At 35.4% G+C, this 25,526-nt stretch overlaps 1 protein-coding gene across 8 annotated transcripts in view; it reads left to right on the top strand.

The window, feature by feature from the left end:
• The window catches only part of HDAC9 (histone deacetylase 9), an 856,076-nt gene that overhangs the window by 813,580 nt on the left and 16,970 nt on the right, over nucleotides 1-25,526 (top strand). For 5 of the 8 annotated variants that reach the window (XM_032873686.1, XM_032873737.1, XM_032873726.1 and 2 more), the window contains 3 exons: nucleotides 2,115-2,199; nucleotides 21,235-21,382; nucleotides 21,461-21,558. In XM_032873686.1, coding sequence (XP_032729577.1) covers nucleotides 2,115-2,199; nucleotides 21,235-21,382; nucleotides 21,461-21,536 — 309 coding nt within the window. In that variant the 3' untranslated portion in view covers nucleotides 21,537-21,558. Of the gene's footprint in view, nucleotides 1-2,114; nucleotides 2,200-21,234; nucleotides 21,413-21,460; nucleotides 21,559-25,526 lie in introns of those variants that run through there. The other 3 variants (XR_004384558.1, XM_032873697.1, XR_004384557.1) reach the window with 2 other exon arrangements.

Here is a 25,526-nt window from a genome sequence, read left to right as displayed (position 1 = left end):
CTACCAAAGAAAAAATAAAGAACCTACATTGAGAACTTCCTGAATTCATCTCTCTGTGTATACCCTCAAAAATGAAGAAAATTGGGGCAATTTATTGAAGTTTAAATCCTCTAAATGGCATTCACCTAAAACATGCAGGGAAATGGTTTGGGAGGTTTAAATTATCAGTGTAATTGCTTTAATTCTCTAGGTGGCTTTTATAAGTGGACACAACTTTATCGTATCCAAATGATGATTCCAAATTAGAGTTGTTTGTATTTTTACTCTCAGTACTCTGAATCACATTTATGTTCTGCATAACCCAGGTCTTAAAAATAGCCCACAAACCTCAATGCAAGAGAGTTCCAGAAGTGAGGTTTTTACATTAAAGATCTTCCTGTAGTTTTCTTTGCAGTAGCCAGCACCTTTCAGTTTGTCAGCGTTTTTACTCTAATGTCTCAGAGAAGCTTTTTGAAAGCTATATTCTGAAATCACCTCGTTCTTTTGTTCTTAGATATTTGAACACTGAGTGATGTTTCAAAATGTTTTATTAGTAAAATCCATCTGATTTCTATTAAAATTTTTCTCTAATCTCTGAGACAGAGTGAAAGGAAAGAGTATTTATAAGCAAGATAGGTCAACACTATCTAATTCTGGAATAAGTTTTCCAAGTAACATTCTGCCTATGATTCAATAGTGTCTCTGAGTTAAGAGCTTGTTACTTGGATAACATATTCTTGAAGATACTATCTAAAATACCAGATTTTTAAAAAATATTTTTAAAAATTATAAGAACTTGAGAACAGAGCCTTTACACTGACACTTCTTTCTTTCTCACTAAACTGTATTGCAAATAACCTTTTGATGTTTTAAAGGTTTTTCTTTGGCAGCTAAGAAAAACACTCTTGAAAGTTGTATTTAGTGAATTTACCCATGTATAAATATCCCTAAGCTAGTTGGTTTTCCTATGGCATCTGGAAGAAAGGTGCTATTGTTTTAGATTCCATGACTGAAGTATAGAATAATCAATTCAGAGAGACCCTGGGGGGAAGATTCACTCACATATGCTGTAGAAACTTGGAATTCCTGAGTTTTTAGGTTCTTTTCTTCAGATGAAGAGACAGATGAGTTTCTATTTCAGTACAGTGTGTGGTGACATCGGTTCCTTTTCATGCCATATTATAATTCGACCATCAGTTTGAATTTGAGACTATTGACTTTAAATTTTCTAAGAAAGCTCCTTTTTTTGTTAATACCTTTGTTATTATTACTTTCCTTTTGTTTGCAAGTGTTCTGGCTGTGCAGTTCCTGGTGCTATACACCAAGCTACATCATCAAGGTATTCCCAGGATGTATCATCAGATTTAGTTCTGCCAAAACACTCCATAAATTACTTAAAGTTCCTCTTCATTTCTCGCAAAGCACTGTTTGCTAAGCTTGTCCTTGAAAAATCAGTGTAATTCCAGAAGATCATTATACATTTGCAAGGCAGGAATTTGTCCCATGTTTCCACATGGACATCTGCATAGTTATAAGAACAGTAGAAGTTAAATAAAAATGCGCACTTATTTCCCCTTAAAAATGCACTGTTATTTAGCTTTGGGTTTGTTTGAACATTTTCTCTACCATTTATTTAATAGTAGTTGGATAAGAGCAGCTGTGTCTCATGGCTTTCTATTGTGAAGTTTCCAGAAGTGTAAAGTGGTTGAATGTAAAAACACTGCAAAAGTACAGATAATAGACTGCCCACTTTCTGTGTACTGCAACTTCCCTGAGGTTTTGTTTGCAGGGCCCAGCTGCATATACAGACATGATGGAATTTGGTTTGTAAAGAACCTACAAAAATTATACAAATAACTCAGATTTCTAACGACTAATACACAGACATGCACCTGCTTCACGGACTTCATAGATTAGTTTTGTGACCAATATAAAAGCCCCTTGGAATTCAATTACATGGCTGCAAAACAGAAAATAAAACTGGCTATACTTTCAGAACTGCTATCAGCAAAATGAAAATATTAACTAGTTCTTCAAGCAAGCTTTGGGGTGGGATTGTTTCAGTTTGCTTTGCTTCTTTCAGATTTACTATAAAGTCATAATATTCCGCTCATTATTATCTACTATTCTTGCAGCTGGAGCCGCTTGCCGAGGATATTCTCCACCAAACCCCGAATATGAATGCTGTTGTTTCTTTACAGAAGATCATTGAAATTCAAAGTATGTCTTTAAAGTTTCTTTTTAATTTCTAATCAGGTACAACTAATTAAACTTATACTGAAAATGAAAGCACATGAAAAACATATTTGAGTTTCCCAATATGAGAAACATATTTAGAATTATACTTCGCACATATTATATATTCACACCTAAATGTGTTACTACCTTGCTCTTAATGTGGTGATCTAACCGTAACTGATAACTCAGAGGCTCCAGATGTAGAATCTTGTATTTCTCATATTTTCCAAGTACTTGGATTTTTTTTTCATTACTACCACTAAGTGTCTGTCCAAAACAATGATATAATCTAGAAATTTTGATTATATTGTCTAATTTAACTAAGGATAAGTTATGGCCTAATGATGTTGGAATTCAGCAATCATTTACTGTTTTTTTCCTTTCCTATTTTTTTAAAATTTTATTTAGTTTTATTTTTCTATAAATCTAGTAAAGTAAAATTATGGAAGAACTTAACATTTATGAATATTATTTTTCATGGAGAAGTATGTTCTTTTTTTTTTTTTAGTTTAATTTAACGTGTGTGTGTGTGTGTGTGTGTGTGTGTGTTCCAGAATTCATTGTTTATGCACCTCACCCAGTGCTCCATGCAATACGTGCCCTCCTTAATACCACAACCAGGCTCACCCAACCCCCCCGCCCTGCAAATACTAACTCCTATTGAGGATTGTACCTAGCACTTGTAAATCCAATATTTCCCCAAACGCTTAGCAATACCATGTGGATTTTAATTAGCATTTTTCTTTTAATTTTTTCTATTATTTGAGTTTTTTGTGTATTTTATAGTCTCTTAGTCTTGGTTCCTTAGAGGATAATGATCAGGAGGACAGGAATCACATCTTTTCACCCCTGCATGTACCTGTAAAAAGGGTTGGCAGCAGAGGAGAGGTTTGAAGTGCATGGGAGCCTGGGACTCAAGAGTTGGCAGATTTAAGTAGGTTGGATTTGATCTTCAAGGCCCTAGGGACCAGAGCTTGCTCCAAAGGGAGCCTCTGAAGAAGACCTCCGCTTTCTTAGTCATGGACATATAATATAGTAGATGTTGTTGTTGGCTTCTCAGCAACAATGCCTTCCTCACTTCTACTCAAAAGAAGCCTAGTTTTCCTCATGAATCCTTGTCACCAGATACCAGGGGAAAATGAACTTATGTCCTGCTCCAGGAGATCAGTTCTTAGTCTAAGGCTAAACTAGACAACCCACTTAACAGTGATTGGTTAAGGAATGGGTATGTGATGCAATTTTGGCCACTGAGACTCAGAGCTGGCTTCTTGGGTGTTCAGCTGTGTAGTCACACAGGCCCCACACTTAGAAGGGCTCTATGCATGGTTTAATGCTCTTACTATTGCTGTCTTTAAATTTGTATAAAAAATTTTGAGCAAGGGGCCCACATTTATTTTGCACTGAGCCCTGCAAATTATGCAGTCAGTCCTGATAAAATTCAAGGTTAGTGATGTGAAAAGATACTTGCCAAGAAAGACTGATACTAACATCACCACAGGGAGAAAGAAGTAAGGTTGTGGTTGAGAAGGAACTGAATGGTGAGTTGAGGTAAAGAGAAAGACAAATATGCGAGTGATCTCTTGTCATTTGGGACATAGAGTAGAAATCACTACAGAGAAAGTTGTTTCAGACTTTGGCTGTGACACTGTGTGGTACATTTTTATGTCATTCTGTGAATTGTGTATCTTCTGAGGCCATTTAATTGTATGTCTTTGGGGCCACTCTTCCAGACTACAGAAACAGAAGGGGGCTGCATTAGGTCCATAAAGCAATAAAATTAAAGTCAGTGTTTCCAAGTACCAAATTTTATAATGGCTCGAGAAATTAAAATTATGGGCTTCTGGCCTAGCAAACAATGCTAAATTTCCTTATAAACTATAAAACTGTGCTCTTACTTTTACCTTTCTCTGTTTTATAACCCAGTCTTCCATTTTAAGTGCTCTTACAGGAATCCAGGCCCTTCTCTGGGCTCCCCATTTCCTCTTTGGTGGGGAAAGGAGTCAAGACTCACCACATAATTTGGATCCCAGTGCAAAATGAAAATGTGTGAATGCTTCCATGTTAAAAAAAATTACCATAATTCAGGAAGGTGACCACAGAGCATTGAACCAAACATGGGGACTCTTAGGTACATGGAAGACCTTTGCAGCTGCACTGGTTGCCTCTAAGGTAGCCTTTGTTAACTGAAGAACCTTCTCTTCACATAGGTCTCTGAGCATCACACAGGTGCCTCCTTTTAACTTTGGGAGGTGTTTGAATTTCAGCCTACCTCTTAGTACAGGTTGTGAAGGATTATTTTGTGCTATAGTTTGAGACTACAGTATCCAAAAACTATGTAAATGTTGAGAAGCAGGATTTGTAGCATGTGGGAAACATTCAGGCAAGTTCCTAGATAGCCTTGTCCTGAGGCAGACAGCAAGGTGCTGACAGGCCTTATATGAATTTCTCTTTGAGAACTGAGCCCCCCAGCTGAGGGTATGCAGGTGCTGGAGGCTGTGATTAACATTGGCCCTTTGCCTGGCCACATGTATGAGAATATTTGGCAGCAAGACCATCCCTGTTGTCCTGTCCTTGTTTATGTTTTACTCTTTTAACCCAGAAGAAAAGACCTTACTAGGCAGTACAGCAGGGCAGCCATTTCTTCTGACAGGTAATAAAGACCCCTTCTGACAGGTCAGGTTCTGGTTTCATCTCAAGATGGTGGATTTATACAAAGATCAGCCATTTTTGAGATGACGAAAGAGATAGTCAGGTCAAGAAGCTTCATGTTTGCACATGCTGTTCACTCTAGCAAGTGTTTTGCCTCATCCATATTAAGTTTTCTGGATTTAGCTCAGATGTTATCTCTTTTGGGAAGCTGTATATCCCTTCATTGTCATTCTAGATTAGGTACATTTCCCGTGTGTTTTCATAGCAGGGCTTGTTTTTGCTGATATTCTTTGTTTTTAATTGCTGAATTCTTTGCACAGTATCTGGCACATAGTAGGTATTGTGCAAATGTTTACTGAATGGATGAAACAGCTTATCTGTCAATATTTGCCACACTATTTTTCTTAGCCCAAGTTGATTTTTTTAACCAACAAAGGTAATTATACTCCTTGGCTAACCCATGTGGAGAAAAGATAAAGAAGAATGGGCAAAATATATGTGAGCTCTTTTTGTCTGTCTCCCATAACCTGTAATGATGAATCATTTCTAAGTTAGAAAGAATTTGAATTACTTGTGAGCTACCATTTCTGTCACTAATCTTTGAGGCGGCAATTCTCAGAGCTGAAATTAATTGTTGGCTGATGACTGTAATCACCAACAAGTGATGCCAGGTAAGAGTCAGCCCAGAGAAGGATAAATGATCCTCATAGGTATGTTTCCTTTCCTAAAACCCATCCTAACCACTTACAGAGTCTATTATACTCTTCTTCCCTTCTTTTGCATTGCAAGGTGAGAAGCAAGGTTCCCAAATGCCTTTTTTCACACCAGTCCTGGCCCATGATAACATGTTCACTGATTTTGAAGGGAGGAATCATGAAGTGAGTTTTCCATAAAACTTAATTCATGTCGTTTGAAAGACTATAATTTTAAATTCTAAAACATACAATGAATAATATTGATATTGATCTGTGAAACCCCAAAATATGAAAACCACAAGTGTAGAGCCATGGATTCCTTTTATTTATTTAAATGTTTAGTAAGAAGAGTACTCTTTTTAAGTGTCAACCAATTTTCTAGACCTCCTGCATGATAATAGTGATAATCATAATATCTTTTGATTTGTAGATCAAGAAAAATATATATGTACACAAGGATTTGAGGATTCTTTAAAATTTTTGCTGCAACCCTCCAGTGGTTTGGAGCTGATAAGTTGAAAAACACTAGTGTAGAGGATTTAAAAATGACAGGAACTTCAATACTCACAAGCCATGATGAATAAGCCACTTAACTTTTCTGAGAAATTTCAGGAGGAATGGCATGGCATATCACCATTCTACTCTACTAAGTTGGATCTACTGTGGCAACACAATGGGAAATAAGAATCAAGATCATTAAAAAAAAAAGGTTGTGGTATTTTTCCCATCTGCCTCTACTCATCTTTTTCCCACTCTAGGGATTCTTCCTTTGTTTAGCAGATTGGGGTCTTCTTAGAATTCCTTGTTATGCCAAGCACAGCAAAATGGTTACATAGGCCAGAATGAGAATGAGGAAGGGACAGTATTTGTCATGTATGTTCTTGTCAAACAACATCCATGTTTCCAGCATATAAAATTTGTCAGTATAGCTAAATCTCTCTCTCTCTCTCTCTCATTCACGAACACACACACACACACACACACACACACACACACACACAGAGTTATTTAGGCCAATGAGAAGTGAATTTGTGGTCCTCTGAATTTACCCAGCTTTTGAGGCTAGTATGAAAAGAGATAGGATTTTCTCATTGCAGCAGAATATACCATGTGACCAGGTATTTGACTTAGTTGGTCAGTATCCACTAGTTCAAGCACCAAAATGAAATAAGAAGTAACATGGGATGCCTGGGTGGCTCAGTAGGTTAAGTGTCTGCCTTCGGCTCAGGTCATGATCACAGGGTCCTGGAATCGAATCTCGCATCAGGTTCCTTGCTCCGTGGAGAGCCTTCTTCTCCCTCTGCCTGCCACTCCCCCTCCTTGTGGGTATGCTCTCTCTCTTTCTCTTTCTCACAAATAAATAAAATCTTAAAAAAGAAAAAAGTAACAAATGATGTTAAAAGCAAACAAAGGCAAGCTAATTTTGTTGATTTCATTTCTACTCTATTTCTAATAGAAATAATTAGTTGGTAAAATAAAATACAGGCATTGTTGATGTACCTACTAAATGGATAATCAGAGGAGTGTATTCAGTTCTCTTGGCAATTAAGAGATCTAGATAGTAATTAATGAAGCAAAGCTATTAAAGTAAAACTTGTTCTAAGGAGACAACCATTGTCTTTTTTAAGTGAAATACCATTCTCAGCCATTCCTCCCAGTAGCCTAATACCCCTTATCTACCCCCTTACCAAGGAGAAGGGGCATTTATACCAGACAAATGAGAAGAAAATCCAGATTGTTTCTAAGCTGTAAGGAATTGTATACATATCTTGTTGTAAGGAAACTGTCCAATATCTTGACCTCATGGGGCTATGCACACCAGTTAAAAAGTTGTCCCCCGGACTGCAATATGTGCTGCATGAATCATCTTAAAAGCTTTACTAGCTTCTTGACTCCACACCCAAATCCTAAACCACACTCAGTTTTCTTCTTTTTGTTCCTTCTTATTTTATTTTGATTTTCTATCTTTTTTTTTTTTTTTTCTTACCTCTTTCTCTTTTCCCCTCTCCTCCATTTTTATCCTATTGCGATCCAGGGGAGAAGAACAAGAGATAACCCACAATGTTGGAAAGGAACTTTTAACTCATAAGGATTTGGGGATTCATTTCAGTCAGAGAAGGAGCATGGTCAAATCTGCATTTCAAAAGATTATTATGCCTGCAGTAAGGACAGGAGATTTAGCATTGCTTATTGTCATAGATGAGCAATTTAATTCAGAAGTAGAATTGAGTTGGTATGGTAATTAATTGGCACGGAGGGGATTAATGGATTTCTAGATTTCAGACTTGGACAACTGAGTAGATGGTGGTGTCACTCTCTGTGATAGGGAACAGTGCAAGAAAAAATGGTTTGAAGAGGAAGATGAAAATATTAGAATTAAGAAGAAGAAATTTGGGATGCTCAGCTGGCTCAGTTGGCGGAGCATGCAACTCTTGATCATGGGGTGAGTTTGAACCCCATGTTGGGCATAGAGTTTACTTAAAAAAAGAACTTTTGTTAATTAAAGTGCTTGGATTTAGCAGGGAAGGCAGGACCATCCTAAGTATCAGTTTTTTACTGCAGTGAAGTTATTAAGGGATATTAGATTAAATTATTTACACAACACAAATCCTGTAAGCTGCTAGCAAATAAAGTAACAATTATGAGTGTTTTCAGTATGCCAGGTATTGTTCTAAGCACTCTTATGAATATAAAATTAACTCATTTAATCTTCTTAACAACCCTATGAAGTAGGTACTATTTTCATTTCCAGTTTACAGCCAAGTAAACTGAGGCACATCTAGGTTAGTTAACTTCACCAAAGTTAGACATTTAATAAGTGGATAAAGGCAACATCATAAATCAAGCCATCTAGCTCCAGAGTCTATGGTCTTAACTGTTACGTTATTCTATCTCACAAATAATTCTTTTTTTTTTTTTTGCAATTTTTATGTATACCTTTTTCATTTCTTCAAAAAATGACATGTTTAGGATAAAAATTAATTTAACTGAAGGTTTGGAGTTTTGGAAGTTCTGTAAATTGAGGTTTAGTCAGTTTGTTCTAGAAGGGTAGTGCCAAATTACAAGGAGCCATGGAGCTATGAATCTACTTTGGAGCCCCTTGTAAACTTGCAAAATACATCTAATCACAGAAAAATGCAAGGATTGGCAGAATTTCAAATCCCTGCCCTGTTGAGTTTAAAACCTTGACTGTTGTCAGGTGTGAGCTGCTATTTGTCATAGATTTTTTGGCTGAGACAGAGGCCTTGACGTTGCAGACCTAGGCCAGGCAGACCTTCATTGAAGAAAAGCAGCATTAAATATTTTCCTACTATTAACCCCACCAACCCTTATTCGCATCAGAGCCAGGTCAAACTTGTAATGTGGGTCTTTGAAAGTTGATTTTGAACTTCTAAGTAACCCTTCTCTTGAAATGTTGAGATTCTGATTATTGTTTGTTAGAGCACTAATACTAGAATGTACCAAAACCAAAAGGAAAATATGCTATCTGCGTAGAGTCTTGTCTGGACCTTTTTTAAATTCCAACTGCTTCTGTAATTATGATTTTTCTTTCACTCATGTTCTGCCAAGGCAAAACTAATAAAACTATGAGAATAAATAAAACTATGCATGTTTCCAGGACTGAACACTCTTTAAGAATAGGAATGCATTGTGATTATATAGTCAACTGCTAACACCCAGATTAGCTTCACACATACATTTGATTCCATTCACTGAGATAAGGCATGTTTAGAAAGTCAAGTTCAGGAGATCATTTGCTAGGTATTTATATATATTATACCTAATCATATTCGTATGATAAATAGCATAATTAATTTCCTCATCTTGTTCATTAATGAATTAAGGCTTAAACAAGTTTAGGTCTCTTTTTGCAGGTCTTTCCACAGGCAAGCAGTAAAACCAAGATTTGAATTCTGATATGACTATGCTATGAAAGCCCACTTTCTGTTAAATCATATGACCTCCCTATTCCTTTCTTCACAGATATAAACAGAGTTTTACCACATTTCCTATTCCCAGGTATCCCAGGATAGACACTAAACTAGGCCTCTCCTAAAATATGATAGATTCTGCCTACATTAAAACAGGCTATTTTAATACATTATTAGACTTACTAGAATGTAAAGGAATAGGAGGGAAAAAGAAATAAGCTGAAATTTAATAGAGAAAGTAACACAAACAGGGAGAATATCCCTGGGTCAGATGATAATATCAGTGCATGAGAAGGCCTAAGGTCTGCATCATAGTTGGGGATATGAATTTAATGGGTACCAAAGAGGTTTTATCTTGGCCCACTCCAGGTTCTGAAGGAAGCAAATGCAATTTTTTTTTCTGGAGGATAAGTATCCCTAATTTAGACCCCAGTATATTCAGAGCTCAAGTTCAACAAAATATGAATTCAAATAAATAAATATATACATATTTAAATAAATGGATAGAATCAAGTACACAAGGGCACAGGCCACTAGGGAAAGATAACAGAAAAGAGAAAAAAGAGAATAATAAGCCTTATTTGTGGCGTTAAAATGGAGAAAGGGCACTATTTTTAAGTAATGATAATGGATAAAAAATACTCATGTACTTTCACTCTTCCATGGAACTGCACTAAGATAATAAAAAAGAGAGTTTTTGTTCTGTTTTTCAGACATACACTCATAGGAATAAAGAATGAAAAAGGAAATAGTAGGAGCCTGGAGAGCAGATGACCATCTGTTACTGTCTTAGCAGACCTTGAGGGGAAAAAAAAAATTCCAAGCCAGTACTGGCAGGCATATCTCTGCCAGAGAGGGATACATCAGACCCATATGCCATAGAATTGTCAACCCACAAACCTAAGACTCTTCATTTCATTTCTCATTTCTTTTAATTCATTTTCCTTTCTTTTCTTCACTTTTACATCCATCTTGAAAACAATAACACTTAAATTCAGTTGCCCTTCTACCTTTCAATCTGCCTTAAAACTCTTACCTTTCTACTTTACCAATCTAATAAAATCTCAACCCTTGATATATTCTACAGAAAACTTATTCCAACACTGGACCTAAATAAACAAGTCTGCTCATGATTGTCCTGAATCATAGCAGTTTGGCCTCCTGTAAATTTATGATCATCAAACTCAAATGGACCCATTATAATCCTGCTATGTTTCTCAAGTCAACTTGCTCTCTCAAACTACTCTTTCAAATTTCTCTGTCCTCAAACTTCTATCCACCTTACCTTTACCTCCCCCCTTAATCTAAGCAACAAACCTTAAACTGTAGCTCCCAAACTGCTATTTTTGAACTGTTTGTTTCCATCAACATTTAAGCATCCTAAAATACCCCTTATCTTAAAAAACAAAACAAAACAAAACAAAAACACAAAGGAAACTCCAGCTACCTCACTCCTTCAGCTTACCACCCATTTCTCTTCAACCCTTTAGGAACAAAGTCTTGAAAATTGTTTCTGTCTAACCATCCCCATCTTCTTAGCTCCAATCCCTGTCAGAACCTTTCTAGTCTGGTTGCATTCTCACTATGGTCATCAGTGGCCTTTCTGCTGCCAGATTTAAAAATGTGATTTTATTAAACTTTTTATTTTGAAATGATTTTAGATTTAGAGAAAAGTTGCAAGTATAATACAGAGTTCTCATATGACCTTTACCCAACTTCCCTGAATCTTATATAACTATAGCACAGTTAAAGAAACTACAATTACAGAATATATAATATATGTTCATATATATACAGAATATATTTTATATATATATATATATATATATATATATATATATAAAATGCAGAATTAACAGTAATACAATTTTATTAACTAAACTGTAGACTCTCTTTGGAGTCCACCAGTTTTTTCACTAATTTCCTTATTCTATTCTAGATTCAGTCTATGACCCATTACATTCAGTTGTTGTGTCTCAGTCTTCTCACGTCTTTCAGATCCTCAGTCTTTCCATGCCTTTTTTGAGCTTGACACTTTGAAGAGTACTGGTCACTTAGTTAGATGAACATCTTTCAGCTTGATATTCTCTGATGTTTCCTCATAAGTAAAGTGAGGATGTGCGTTTTGGACAAGATTACCACAGCAGTTAAACAGTTGCCTAGTGCTTTGGATCCATGGAACATAATGTCAGTATGTCCTATTATTGGTGAGGGTAACCTTGATCACTTGATTAAAGAGCTCTCTAATGTGATGTTACCATGTTTCCCTTTGGAATTAATAAGTATTTTGGAAAGATAGTTTGCAATTATGAAAATGTCCTGTTTCTTTTCAACGTTTTGTCCAGTCATTTTAGCAGCCATTTGTGGATCTTACCTGCAAAAATTATTACTCTGGTATTCCAATGCTGATTTTTTATTTTCCTTACTCCTTAGAAGTTATTATTTGGGAATTATCTGTAATGAGGAACTGTCCTTTTTTGTTCACATTATTAATTTTGTTACTCAGGCTATTTTAGCTCTGGTCACTTGGAGCTCTTTCAGGGTGGCTCCTGTGTCCTTTTGAAATGGTTTTGTCTTCTTGTGAGCACTTTCTTAGTTTCTGGCATCACAAAATGTTCTAAGTTCACCTGGGTTTTTCCATGTCTGTATTAGTCTGGATCCTCCAGAGAGATATACTCTATATAACTAACAATAACTATAACAAATATAAATACAAATAAATACATATTTAAGGCAGTAGTTCATGCAGTTGTAATTGAGGCTGAGAATTCCAAAACCTGCATTTGGCAAGCTGGAGTCCCAGAAAAATAGATGGCATAGTTCCAGTCCAAGTACAAAGACCTGAGAACTAAGAAAACCAGTGGTTTAACTTCTACTCTGAGGCCAAAGACAAAAGAAGATTGATGTCCCAGCTTGAAGACTGTCAGAGAGAATTCTCCCTTATTGAGGCCTTCAACTTACTGAATGAGCCCCACGCACACTGCGGAGAGCAATTTGCTTTACCAAGCCTTTACTCAAGTGTTAGGCTCATCCAGAAACATGGATGTTTACTTAGCAACATGGATGTTACTTACAGACATACTCGAAATAATGTTTAGCCAAACAAAGTTTAACCAAATAGTTAAAACAAGTGTTTTACTGGTCAAATTGACAATAAAAATTAACCATCACAGGTCCACCTCTTGTCAACTGGGCACCATACACATCTCCTTAAACCGTACTTCATTTCCATATATAGACAATAACAAAATCATAGTTCTGTCTAACATGATACAACTTTCCTGACTACAACTGAAAACACACCAAGCACTTTACCAGGAGAATAGCTACAGTTTTGAATAATGTTTGCTCTTCTCAATATCCCATATCTTAAATACTATGATGTAAAGTTAACAATACTTAAATACTGTGATATAAAGCTGATACATCTTATGTTACATGATCAGGGAGAAAGGGATGGAGGAAAACAAAGATATTTGCATACAAATATATTAATAATAATAAGGAGGAAATACTCCTAACAGTTATATTCCTTGTTACTGTAACTCATCATGTGGCCATAGTTGGTATTTATAACTACCTTCTTCTATTACCTATTCTGTATTCCCTTTGCTTTCAGGAAGCAACTCAGCAATTAAATATCACTTTATGAAACATGACTTTTTATTTAGATAAAAGAACCATGCATCTACATTTTTAAAATAAATTTTCAATTTCAAGTATTCTTTTCAAGCTCCAAAGTAAGGTAATAGTTATTATATCTTGACTCCACTGGAAGAATCTCTTGGTTCAATGATAGAATGTCCTTAGATGCTTCAAACAGAAAAATCAGTTAATTCTAATAATGGTTTGATATTTTTCATTCAATTTATAGAATCAGAGTAGAGCTTTTAGAAATAAATCTGCCATAAATGAAATATAAGTTACTATTATAGATGCTATTGTAAATTACAGTAAAACTCTAACACTGACAAATAAAATCATTTGATTTTGTATTAATAGGCAAATTTAGATTTTGGTGGGACACAGCTTAATCTTAAAGAACAAATATATTTGGCATTAATTATGGAGAACATAAATTCCTTAATTTTTTATAAATAACTTTATAAAATATAATTATAAGTTCAATAAATTTTTATTTAAAGTGTCTTTAAAAAACAAGCAGGCTTAATATTCTGTCAGCGGAAATTTAAACTCTTTTTCTCAAAATTTACAATACCTTTTTATAAACACAGGGTGAAATACAGGTAAATGAATAGTTAAATGAAATACCAAGTTTTTGAAATACAGCTGATATTGATGATAAGAAAAAAAACCTTTCAGCATGGCAGTTCAAAATTTTGTAATCAAAATTTCTTCTTTGGTACCCATTATCAATTATACTTTAGAATTCTTTAAGATGATTATTCTACAGTAATATTGAACTATTTTATAAATAAGTTTCTAAATTTTTATTCTATTTTTTCTAATCAGTTAGAACTCATTAATCAAAAGCGTCAATAAATGGACTTCTGCCCCAATGTATGAAAAACTAACTACTACAGGAATTGTCCTTTGGTCAGAAACTTTTTAAGAATCCAAAAAACCATATATATGGAATAGTGTTTTTAGACACTGGACAACAAATACTAAAAGCCAATGATCCTGGCAAGAAACAAACTAGGAAAGAGAAAAATGAGGCCTACAGTTGCCTGAGGTTACCTAATATGAGGCAATTTCCAGGATTCAGCATAGGGAGGGAGAATTCAAATAGAATCCAGTAGTTTTTCTGAGTTGAAGATAAAGTAATCAGAGTTTGGGGAGACTGAAGTGACTAGAATTTGTGGGGCAGAATATTTGAGCTGAAGTTCTTGTACCCAGAAAGAACTCTGTGTATCTGTACAAAAGTTTCTTTAAACCTTTGTTTTATTTTATGTGCATGAGGTGAAACTCCAAAAGGCTGAGAAAACCAATAGGTTAAATAATTCAACCAGTTTACACAGGATTGGGAATAGTTTGCATTCCTAATAGCCAGACTGGAGAGACATAAGGCAACATGCAGAGATATCAAAATGGTTTTCTCTTAGTTTTAAGACTAAATAAGCCTTACCCTAAAACCTGCTCTGGAGCCAGTCTAACAAAGAGTACCAGCAAGCCTCAAAGGGATCACACTAATTACAAGTAATTTAACTACGTGCCGAAATAAAGTCCACCATCTTCGAAGAACACAACAAAATTCAATAACCAGATATGTTCAGAATAACAATGTCAGGCATCCAAATGAAAATTACCAGATATACAATGAAGTAAGAAATATAAGAATATATGAAATATATGAAAAATATAAGAAATATATGACCTAGAAATATAAGACAAATTAATTAAACAGAAACTGACTCAGAAACTCAAGGCATGATAGAATTAGCAGACAAGAATGTTAGTTATTCCTAATATGAAGAGGAAAGTTCAAGCATAATGTGGAGAGAAATGAAGAACCTAAAAAACATGCAAATGGAAGTTTTAGAGATGAAAAATAACAGTATTGGAAATTTAAAAAATTTTGTACCCTGGAAGGGTTAATGGCAGAGTATATAGTGCAAAAGACAAAAACAAAACAAAATAAACAAACAAACAAAAAATGAAGTTGAAGAAGTAATAGAAACTATTCAAGTAAAGAATAGAGAGAAAAATACTGAAAAATAGTATATCAGTGGTATATTGGACAGCAGCAGTTGGCTAACATATCTATAATTCGAGTCCCAGAAAAGTCAGCAGTTGGGGAAATATTTTTAAGAAGAGTGGGGGAAAATAAAGAAAGAAATAGTGGGAAAAGGTTTTGTAATTTGATGAAAACTGCAAATCCACAGATCCAAGAAGCTCAATCAATCTCAAGCAGAATAAACATGAATAAAATCACATTGAGGTGCATTATAATGAAATCTTAAAAGAATCCAGAGAAAAGAAAAATCATATTACATACAAAGAAACAAAAATAGAGATGATAAGAAAAAGATAAGAATCTTTTAAATTTCAGAAGTATTACATTAAGTGAAAGAAGCCAGATATTAAGGATTGCAGAGTATATGGTTCTATTTATATGAAATTCTAGAAAAGACAAATGTACAGTGACAGAATTTCAGTGATTGTCAAGGGCCAAGAAGGAAGGTAAGAAATTGACTCCAAAGGGCCAAAAGGCGGTTTAAGGGATGAAGAAAATACTCTGTATTTTGATTGTGGTAGTCGTTATATGTATCACTGCACACATTTGTCAAATATGCATCACAACCTGCCCTTAGAATTGGTAAATTTTATTGACTGTAAACTATACTCAGTGAAGCTGATAAAAAAATTAGTTATGAAATGAAGGCAAAATACTAGATTTTGAAACTTTTAAAGAATATCAGTTACAGGGTCCCTGGGTGTCTCAGTGGGTTAAGCCTCTGCCTTCAGCTCAGGTCATGATCTCAGGGTCCTGGGATCGAGTCCCACATCGGGCTCTCTGCTCAGTGGGGAGCCTGCTTTCCCCCTCTCTCTGCCTGCCTCTCTGCCTACTTGTGATCTCTCTCTCTGTCAAGTAAATAAATAAAATCTTTAATAAAAAAAAAAGAATATCAGTTACAGAAACAGTGTTTCTGATCAATTTAAAGAAAAATATTTAAATTAATCCCTACAAAAGCAAAGGAATAAATGAACAAGTTGAGGATAAACATGCAAACCATAGGATTTGATTTTGAAAATCTGTAATTGGGCTTTCAAAGGTGTCTATTTCTTGATAGAATCATTGATAAAATTCCTATTCTTAGTGGCATAAATTTATGTTCTGTTCTGGAATAAAATGACACTGAAAAGTCATATGATTTTGCAGCATCTAAATTTAGTAAGCAAAATTTTGTAGAATCAAAAATAGGGAAAACTTTCTTGATAAGCTTGGTTTACATAAAATGTTTGCCAAAGAAAGATACCTATGAAAAGGAGGAAAGGGGTGCCTGGGTAGCTCAGTGGGTGGAGCCTCTGCCTTCGGCTCCGGTCATGATCTCATGATCCTGAGATGGAGCCCCACATGGGGCTCTCTGCTCAGCAGGGAGCCTGCTTCCCCCACTTCTCTGCCTACTGTCTACTTGTGATCTCTCTCTCTGTCAAATAAAGAAATAAAATCTTTTAAAAAAATGAAAAGGAGGAAAAAGACATTAGTCATGAAAATATTTGTTATGAAATAGTCACTCATTTCAGTATTTTAAAAATTGGAAGTGAAAATATTCCACGTTAGCGGAAATTACCACATAGTACTACACCTGTAAAGACAGTATTTGTCAACCAAAACCACTATCGTCTCTTAAGAAGAGTAATTAAAGATGCCACAATTTCAAAAATAATTAACTGTTAAACTCCGCTTTGAAGTGCAGGCAATTTTATGAACACATCTAAAATAATTAGACCACATTGAAACATTCTTCATAAAAATATAATGATATTCTGTCAGTGAGAAATATGGCCACAAAATTTACTAATGTGATTATGTATCAGCAATCATAATTCTGCTTATGTTATTTTCTAATGTTTAGATAATCAATATGAAGTAGTTTTTGTGCTGTGGCACACATGAATTATTCAATTTTTGGTTTTTTAGAATGAATTTTAGTTGTGAAAATAACTTTTGAATAGGACTATTTTATATTTTATAGATCTACTGATGAAAACAATTTGTTGACCAATAAATAAACATTTCAATGACATATAATTTTTATTTTTAGCCCCATTTTAAGCTTAAAATTACCCCAATTTGGATGAAAACTACCTGGTCACTCTTGATATACCAACTTTCAGAACATCATTATTTTTCATATATATGATGCTTTGGAACCCAGTAAGGTTCTCCATTTAGCTTTAAAAACATATCTTAAAAAACTATTAGGAGGTTCTGAACTCTGGAGAATCCATGAAGTGAGGTGTCTTGTTAGTCCCATGTGATAATAATCTCTGAAGTTGTTGGGGATTGGAAAAGGTTTACTACCAGTTTCTTGTCCTATGAGAACATGGTGTGTAATAACAAAAGGCAATATTATTCAAATCATAAGAACAAGTCTGAGAAGTGACTCTTAGCCCCCAGAATGGTGAGGGGAAGGGTGAGGTTTCTGGAATGAGGAGGCTTTTGCAGTGTCAGAGACTTTGGTTGGTAAAACTTTTGACAGTTGGATTATTTTTAACACAGACCTTCGTATGTCAGCAAATACTTTTTTTTCTAAATTTTTCGTTACCAAGAACAATGTGGTTTATGCTGAAGTCTGATTATTTAGTACTGCAAGAGGTCCTCTCCTGGCTCATATCTGACCCAGTAACTCCATCTTTGGCCTGCCCTCTAGTTCTTGACCATCTGCCTCTATTATCTAGTTTTTACCTTTATTTTAGATTCATTCTTTCCTTTGCCTTTATCAGATAAAACAAAAGTGCAGAATAGTGAAGGCTAAATAGTCAGAGAGGAAGGGAGGGAGGGTGGGAGAAAAGGAAGGAAGGAGGGAAGGGAGGGAGGAAGGAGAAGGAAGGAAGAAAAAGGGCTGGGTAGGGGAGGAGAGGAGGAAGGAAGTAAAAGAAAGGAAAAGAAGGAAGGAAGGAAAGAAGGGAGAAGGAAGGAAGAGGAAGGAAGAAAAAAGAGGAAGGGAGGGGAGGGAAGGAAGAAAAAAAAGAGAAAGAAAAGGAGGGACGGGGAAGGGGAGGGAGGGAGGAAGAAAGTGAAAAGAAAAAAGAAAAGATAAAAGAAAATGCTGAAAAGTGGGGAGATTTACATAGTGGGCAAAACAAATAAGGATAGAGGATATGACCAAAGGAATGTGCATGACCAGCGTTAATGGAAAACCCCTCTCTTTTGACAGTTTTATTGCTTTAGGAGAGCAACCCAGTGGTTGCTCGTTTCTAATATCTTACTCTATAAATAGCAGCTCCTAAATACTCTAGCAGTAAACTTTGGTTCATTTCTCTTGTGTGCTAATAAGCATATTATTCTCATGCCAACAGATAGGATTTTCTAGCATATATGTTTCTGAAAGAAAAAAAAAAACTACTCATCTTGTGAAAATATAACCCATAAATTTGGAGTTTGAATTGGCTGCATATTGCACAGTCTATGCTATACCCACTTCATTTTAATTATTCTCCTTTACAAGTAGAGATAGTAGTCTATGAATGCATTATTAATGTAGAATATTTCCTTTGTTTTTACAGGCTTCACCAGAGGCCATATTGAATTCAAAGTTCTGGGTTATTTCTGAGTCAGAAACCTCATACATTTGGATAAAAACCAAACTTCCAACATTTAATCTTAACTTAGCAGGATATTTTATACACATTAAATTTTATTCAAAAAGGTCTTAGCTATTTAAAATCTTTCTTAATACTCACATACATAAAGGCTAAATGTTAAAGGATCATTGTCAGTCATTCTGCTGAAAATCATTATTAATGATTCATACCTTCTGTCCTGATTGTGTTTAGGGAGTAAAGATGTTTGTTTTGTCTATGGCCAAGAATTCTCTTCTTGAGGAAAAAGTACAATGCTTAAAAATTAAAGCCCATGGTTATTCTAGATGTGCCATATTATCTAAAAGCAAGTGTTTACTGACCTCCTCACAGGTTTATGGACTCACAGAAAAGTAAGATTTTCTTCCAAAACAAATTCATTCTAACATCCAAGAGTAAGACATAACATGAGATCAGAAAAATCACAATCACTGAGAATTACAGCAGGGAGAACCCTTTCATTATCATCAAGCCCTTCACTATCATGTTATAAATGTGGGAATTGTGCCCCAGAGTGATCCAAGTGATTTCTTTGGGTCTAGTGTGTAGTCTCCAATCTGGAAGTCTTGACTTTTAGTTCAGGCCTCCATCCTCAGTGGACTCCTTACTCCTCCTCTACAGTGAGCACTTGTCTTCAGTTTTATGAGCCTGCCATCACTCTCATCACCTTCCAGTTCATTGTCCATGATCCGTCCAGAGGGGTCTTTTAAAAACTTAAACCTGATTCCCTGCCTCTTCTGCTTAAAATTGCCCTCTTTATACCTACAAGTTGAAGTCCAAGATCATTCGCATGTTATTCAAGATTGTGTGTTATTTAGCACATATTTGCTGCAATGGTCTCCCTCATCACACTCAAGACTTTTTCAAACATTCCAGTAGTTCCTAGCAGTGGACTTTGTACCCACATCACCCCCCTGCCTCCCAAAAAAGAAGCCCACAGAGACTTGAGACTCAAGTCTGTGCACATTTGTGTGCACTCTTTCCTGTGCTAGGAATACCTCACCACCATCACCTCCCTCTGTTTCAGGTTGACTAACTTCTGATGGTCTTTCAAATACTTGGTTAAGTACTATTTTTTCTGCCAGCTCTTCTCTCACTTTCCCATCATCATAAGTATATGTTCTACTTACTTCCTCTGAGGATCACATGGGCCTTTTCCACAGTCTTGTCATTTAGACCATGAATTTCTTGGTGCGAGGAAAGTATCTTTATGTCCTCAGTACCTCAAAATGTTAGCTTGTGGGTTTATTCACAGTTAGAATTGCTATCATTTGGTCCAAATTGAAAGCTTTATGATTCTCAGACTTAGGACAGAATAGGTAATTACAGCAAGTAAAGTTGTAGTGGACAACTGTCAGAAGGTTCTGTTGGCATGGGAAGTAGTTGGGGAGACTGAGTCTTCTTCCCTAATATGATATCCATTCTTTTTTAAGGCAGTAAGATAAGGAAAGGCCGAATGCAAAATGTTAGAGCTGGAAGGGATTTGAGTTCATTCCCCTGTTTTGAGAAGCAGATATGAAGTGCCAGAGAATCTTACCTGCATGATAGGATGGTCAGTGGCAGAGCGTGGTCCAGAACCCAGTTATCTTCCTTACCAATCCATATAAAATTCCTACTTCACTGGTCAGGCTACAGAGATAGTTCTGACCTAGTAAGTCATGTCACCACCTAGGAAGATTCTCCTGCTTTGATTTCGAACTACTCAATACTTTAAAAAATAGCTTCGGGCTGAGAGAAAGCCATTGACTCTCTCTTTCATGTTTATTCCGCTGGCATGTTCTCATGAAATGACCTCCTCTTTTCCTCTTACTCCCCTTCCCTGCCTCAAAAAATGAAACTTCCGTCTGACATATGGAAGGGTGCCAACATCAGCCAGTGCATATATTAAAGTTTTAAATCAATTATTGTTCTAGTACACACCCTGGGGTTGAGAAAGAAAGAACATCCAGGACTAACAAACCTGATTGTTCTGGCAAAGTTGCCATTCAATTCATGCTGGCATTTCTGGGCTTTTCTTTTTCTTTAATATTCTAACCTCATATTTTTTTTTTATAAAAAGGTAATAGCTCAAGGAACAATTTTTAACATGACTATTTCATTCAATTTCTCCATGAGACTTATACCTCTTAATCTCTTGAGGGTTTCCCAGAGGGCACTATGCCCAGAGTTTGTTTATTATTTAATTGTAGAGACAGCTGTCAGTCTGATAGTGAGTTCATTAGACTGTGGACTGTTCCTCACTTTATTATCTTCTAAGGGAGGGAGAGACTCGGGCTCGGGACCATTAGTACTTCACAACTTGGCATTCTTAGATTGAGAAAAAGACTTAATCATAACATTTAAGAAGCCAAATTACAGCTGTGTATAACATAGATAGTTTTAACAACTGCTCTGAGTTGGATCTATATAAGTATTCTGATTAATACTGCTTTAAAATTCCTATTAAAGTATGATGCATTTTTTTTTCCTAGGCAAGTACTGGAAGTCAGTAAGGATGGTGGCTATGCCAAGGGGTTGTGCTTTGGCTGGGACTCAGTTGCAGGAGGAGACCGAGACTGTTTCTGCCCTGGCCTCCCTGACGGTAGATGTAGAACAGCCCTTTGCTTCAGAAGATAGCAGGTATGGATCCAACATGGGGGAGTCATTAAGGTCAGTAACATCCAGGCTCATCATTAGCATTTGTGAACCTCTCTCCAGGCTTTCCTTCACCTGTCTTCTCCACTTCCACCACTTGTCTTCTTCAAAGCCACAGATTCCACAGCAAATGCTGTAGGCCACCAAGAATTCATTTGTTTCATTCTTCATGGGAAACACAGAGCTGGAGCTGTGGTTGCAGTTCACAGAGAATTAGAGTGGATGAGATACATGGTGAGAGAAATCACTCCTCATTGGCTAATTTAAATGCAGATCATTGTGGAAAAGAGCTACTTGTGTGCTTTACTTCTTTCCTTAGTTCTCTCTATTTTTCCAGATAATCTTTTTCCTTCTATCATCATTTCAAAATTACTGCTATAACAAAGTGGAAAAAGGAGAGAGGAAGCTGAAAGTATTATTAGTCAGTTGGATAACCTAAATACATACAGGCTCTTTCTGTGACTGCCCTTTCAGTCCAAGGACTGGGTAAAGATAGAAGGTGCCTCCAACGGAGACAGGAGTTTGTATAAAGGAATGTATGGACTCTTGAGTCTGATTTTATTCCACTTTCTGATAAGAAGTTGATTCCAATTAGTCTTCATATGAATATAGCATTCAGGAAAAGAAAAATAATATTAACCTAAGATTGGGTTTGCTTGTTCTCCTTTAAGAAATATTTGTCACTTTGTGCATTTTGGTGTTCATCATCCTATCATACAGACAATGCTACATTTAGGATTTTTTTTCAGTCTGCTACAATCATGTCCATCACAAATGTACATATATATATAAACATTGGTGCTTTCTCTGGCTGTCTTCAAAGTCACATTTTCTCAATTTAAAAATGAATCAGGTAGGCTTTACTGAAGTTCGCCAGCTTGCACTTCTAAATTGCTCTGAGAAGGAAATCATATTCCCTCTGTCAATAACATCACCATTAATTACACAGATCCTGCTACCTAGTACTTAGTTGGCAATTTTCCCAAGAATGCACAATTTAAACAGTTTTAGCTTTTACTGGATATCCAGAGTTTAATGGATTTAACATCTTGCTTTGGTCAACAGCAGGAGATGCATTGAATAAGAGATTTCATTTTTAAGCAAGTATTTTTTTCTTACTATAACCACTTAAAGACCAGATTACCTATAGAAAAAAAATAGTTGTACAGTATTTTATTAGAAAACATCTTCATGTGGGCATGTGGAACATAAAGGAAAACTTATTTTACATCTTTGATAATATGAACTAACCCCCTGCCGTTCCCAGCTAAGAACCAAACCAAGTTCATAATCCAAAGGTGTTGCAATTATTCCCAAAGCCAAATGCAGTTAGTTGTCCGTCATCTGAGGGCTATAAAACTGAGGAAACTAACATCTGTTAGTGCTGGATATAAAAGGAGTATATCTATTATTTAGAATTCATTTAATATAGAGAAATGAAACTAAATTCCAACCTGAGTGAAATGAGTTATAAATAATTTTGCTTAGAATAATTAAGAATAATAAATTCTGTTATACACCCCAAGTAATATAAAAATCTCAGCACTTTGGCAGGAATTAGCTCTATAAGCATGCTTGCATATCATCAGGTAAAAGGTGTATTTGACTTCTGATAATCTGCAGGGACTTAACCCCAGCTTCAGTTCACAGTGATTATTTATTTATCTATCTATTTTTTTGGTTCACAGTGATTTTTAAGCTTCCTTTGGTGGCAAAGAATAGGAATGTGAATGTTTTGATGTGTAGGGAAACAGAGTTGATGCTTATGACCTGGATTCATATTTGTTTATCAGTATTAGACACATTATATCTGTTTTGATTGATTTTTTTCTTAGAGAAAGAAAAATAGTTTTGTTTGAATTATTTTCTATGGCTTTGCACTCACTTTTTCAGCAGATGAAAAGAAAAATTCTTCTAAAATTTGACTTTTGCATGTCTATTGAACCATGCATGAATTTCATCAGAGAGAGTCAGAGACAGAGAAACCTTGAAAGCCACAGAACATTAATTCTTTCCAGAGGCATGCTATCCAAATTGTCCCCCTACTCAATACAGGAAAGACTTTCAGAATGAGATAAAGAGGTGGAAATGTGCTTGGGCCTTTGTTATGAATGTAATATTGTAAGTACACAGGAAATTTAAAAATTAGAAAAATCAGAAAACTAAATGGATGGAAAAGAGTGAAGGCAAGATTCTTTTTATAGGAAATTCTTGCCAATTATTTTGGAGGATATATTGGTGCTTGGAGTGAGATGACTCATTTTGTACTAAGATTTTGGGTAAAGCAGCTCTTTTCCTGGCCAACTCATATCTGACTCATTTACCACTAGTGAATAAGGGATAAAATGCTCCTGGCTAAGAACCATTGTAAGTATTTTTTGTTCATTTTTCTTGGGGGGGGTGGTGGCAAGAGGGAGATGACAACACAGTGAAAACAGTCATTTCATTTTTATAACTTATTGATGGAACATGAAGAGTAAATTGGTTGAAAAAGGCTGATATGTGGGGATGCATTGGGGGGATGATTAATTGAAAAACAGTTTCAAAACATACTTATCAGGTGGCAAAGACTTGGGCAAGAAAGAAAAAATTAGTGGATCAGAAAAAAAAAAGACAAAAAAATTAAATGGGGTCCATTTATATGTTCAAAGAATATTTAAACAGATAGACCTGATCACATATAGCATATATATTTATGCTTAGAAGCATTTAGCTTCTAAATGACCTAAAGTCATTTTTTTTTTAGGTTTAGATTTTTTCTTGTTTAGTGGGAGACTGCACCTTTAAAAGATTATAGCTTACATTGGTTGGATATCTGTTTCAAATGCTTCTACTTTGAAAAGGGCAGTGCAGTATTTAGGTTTATTCTTGAATACTAGTTCAGGCTCTGCTGAAAATCAAGGAAAAAAAAAATCAGAACTTCAGGACAATCAAATATTATGTTATTGGGAACACATATATACTCTAGAAATCCTGTCTCTTTATCTATCTCTCTCTCTTTTTTTAAACCAAAATGAAAACTTAAAGTTACACTTTTCAAATGTCAGTTGGACCTATTGATTATAGTGTGAATCATGTTAGATTTTCTTAGTGCAATCTAGTCTGGTTGTTTGTTTAATCATTTTGTCTTCAAAACTTTTGGCAACTTTTCTCACGAATGAGATGGTTTCATATCATTATATAATACGAAAGCATGAGAAAATATATGATTCCAAGTCTAGCTGGCTTTTTTTTTTTTTTGGAGTAACTGTCTTATTCGTGAATATTAAAGAAGTATAATGATATGCTGGAAAATCCCAGGTATCTTCTACCTTAGCTTTTAATGGCCTATAATGTGTGCCAAGGACATTAATAACCACATTTTTCTGTATCTGAAAATGTATATAGAAATATAAACGACTATTAAATACACATTCATGTTAGTATACCTAGAAACACAACTTTGTTTTCCATTCCTTAGAATTGTGTCTCCAAGGCTTCTAAAAGCTAAATATTGTATAAATTATGCAGGTTTCTGATTTTTCTCTATGATCACTTTATTTTGAGCACTTGTTTATCTAACCAGGCAAACATTCCAATACAAACGTTATTCTTAATTTTCATCCATTATCAAGAAAGTCATAGTTGAAAAGTGGGCTAGGTCGCCTAAGATTTGGAGGCTCCTGATAAAAGGAAGGATAATCTGTCCCTTCTTTTCTTCTTTTTCCTCCTCCTTTTGGGACCATCTTTTTATCTCTTTTCAGTGCCTACCATGTGGTCAGGGGATGGGGTCTGTATGAAGTCTGACTTAGTATGATAGGGATTCAATCCAGTGCCCATTTATATATTCAGGGTTCCATTCTGAACTCTTTAAAGAAGTGTTTTATAAGGAAAAAGAAACATATTTGAATAAAACTATAAGTAAAATAAGATGCATGATAACTTTAGCTTCCCATCTTCTCATCTTCATCTCTACTCCTTCACTCTTGTCTTCTTCCCACTACAAAGGAAGAATAGAGTGTGACTCTAGAATCAACTTACAAAGGTTCAAATCCCATCTTCAACTTAATAATTGTGCAATCATGGGCAAGTTACTTGTCTCCATGGGCTTTATTTTCCTTGTCTTTAAAATGAAAGGAGAATTTCCTAA

Source organism: Lontra canadensis, unplaced genomic scaffold (genome assembly GCF_010015895.1).
Source record: "Lontra canadensis isolate GAN:19392208 unplaced genomic scaffold, GSC_riverotter_1.0 scaffold2, whole genome shotgun sequence".
Taxonomy (NCBI): domain Eukaryota; kingdom Metazoa; phylum Chordata; class Mammalia; order Carnivora; family Mustelidae; genus Lontra; species Lontra canadensis.
The sequence above is the reverse complement of the archived record's forward strand: the minus strand, read 5'-3'. Positions and strand labels throughout refer to the sequence as shown.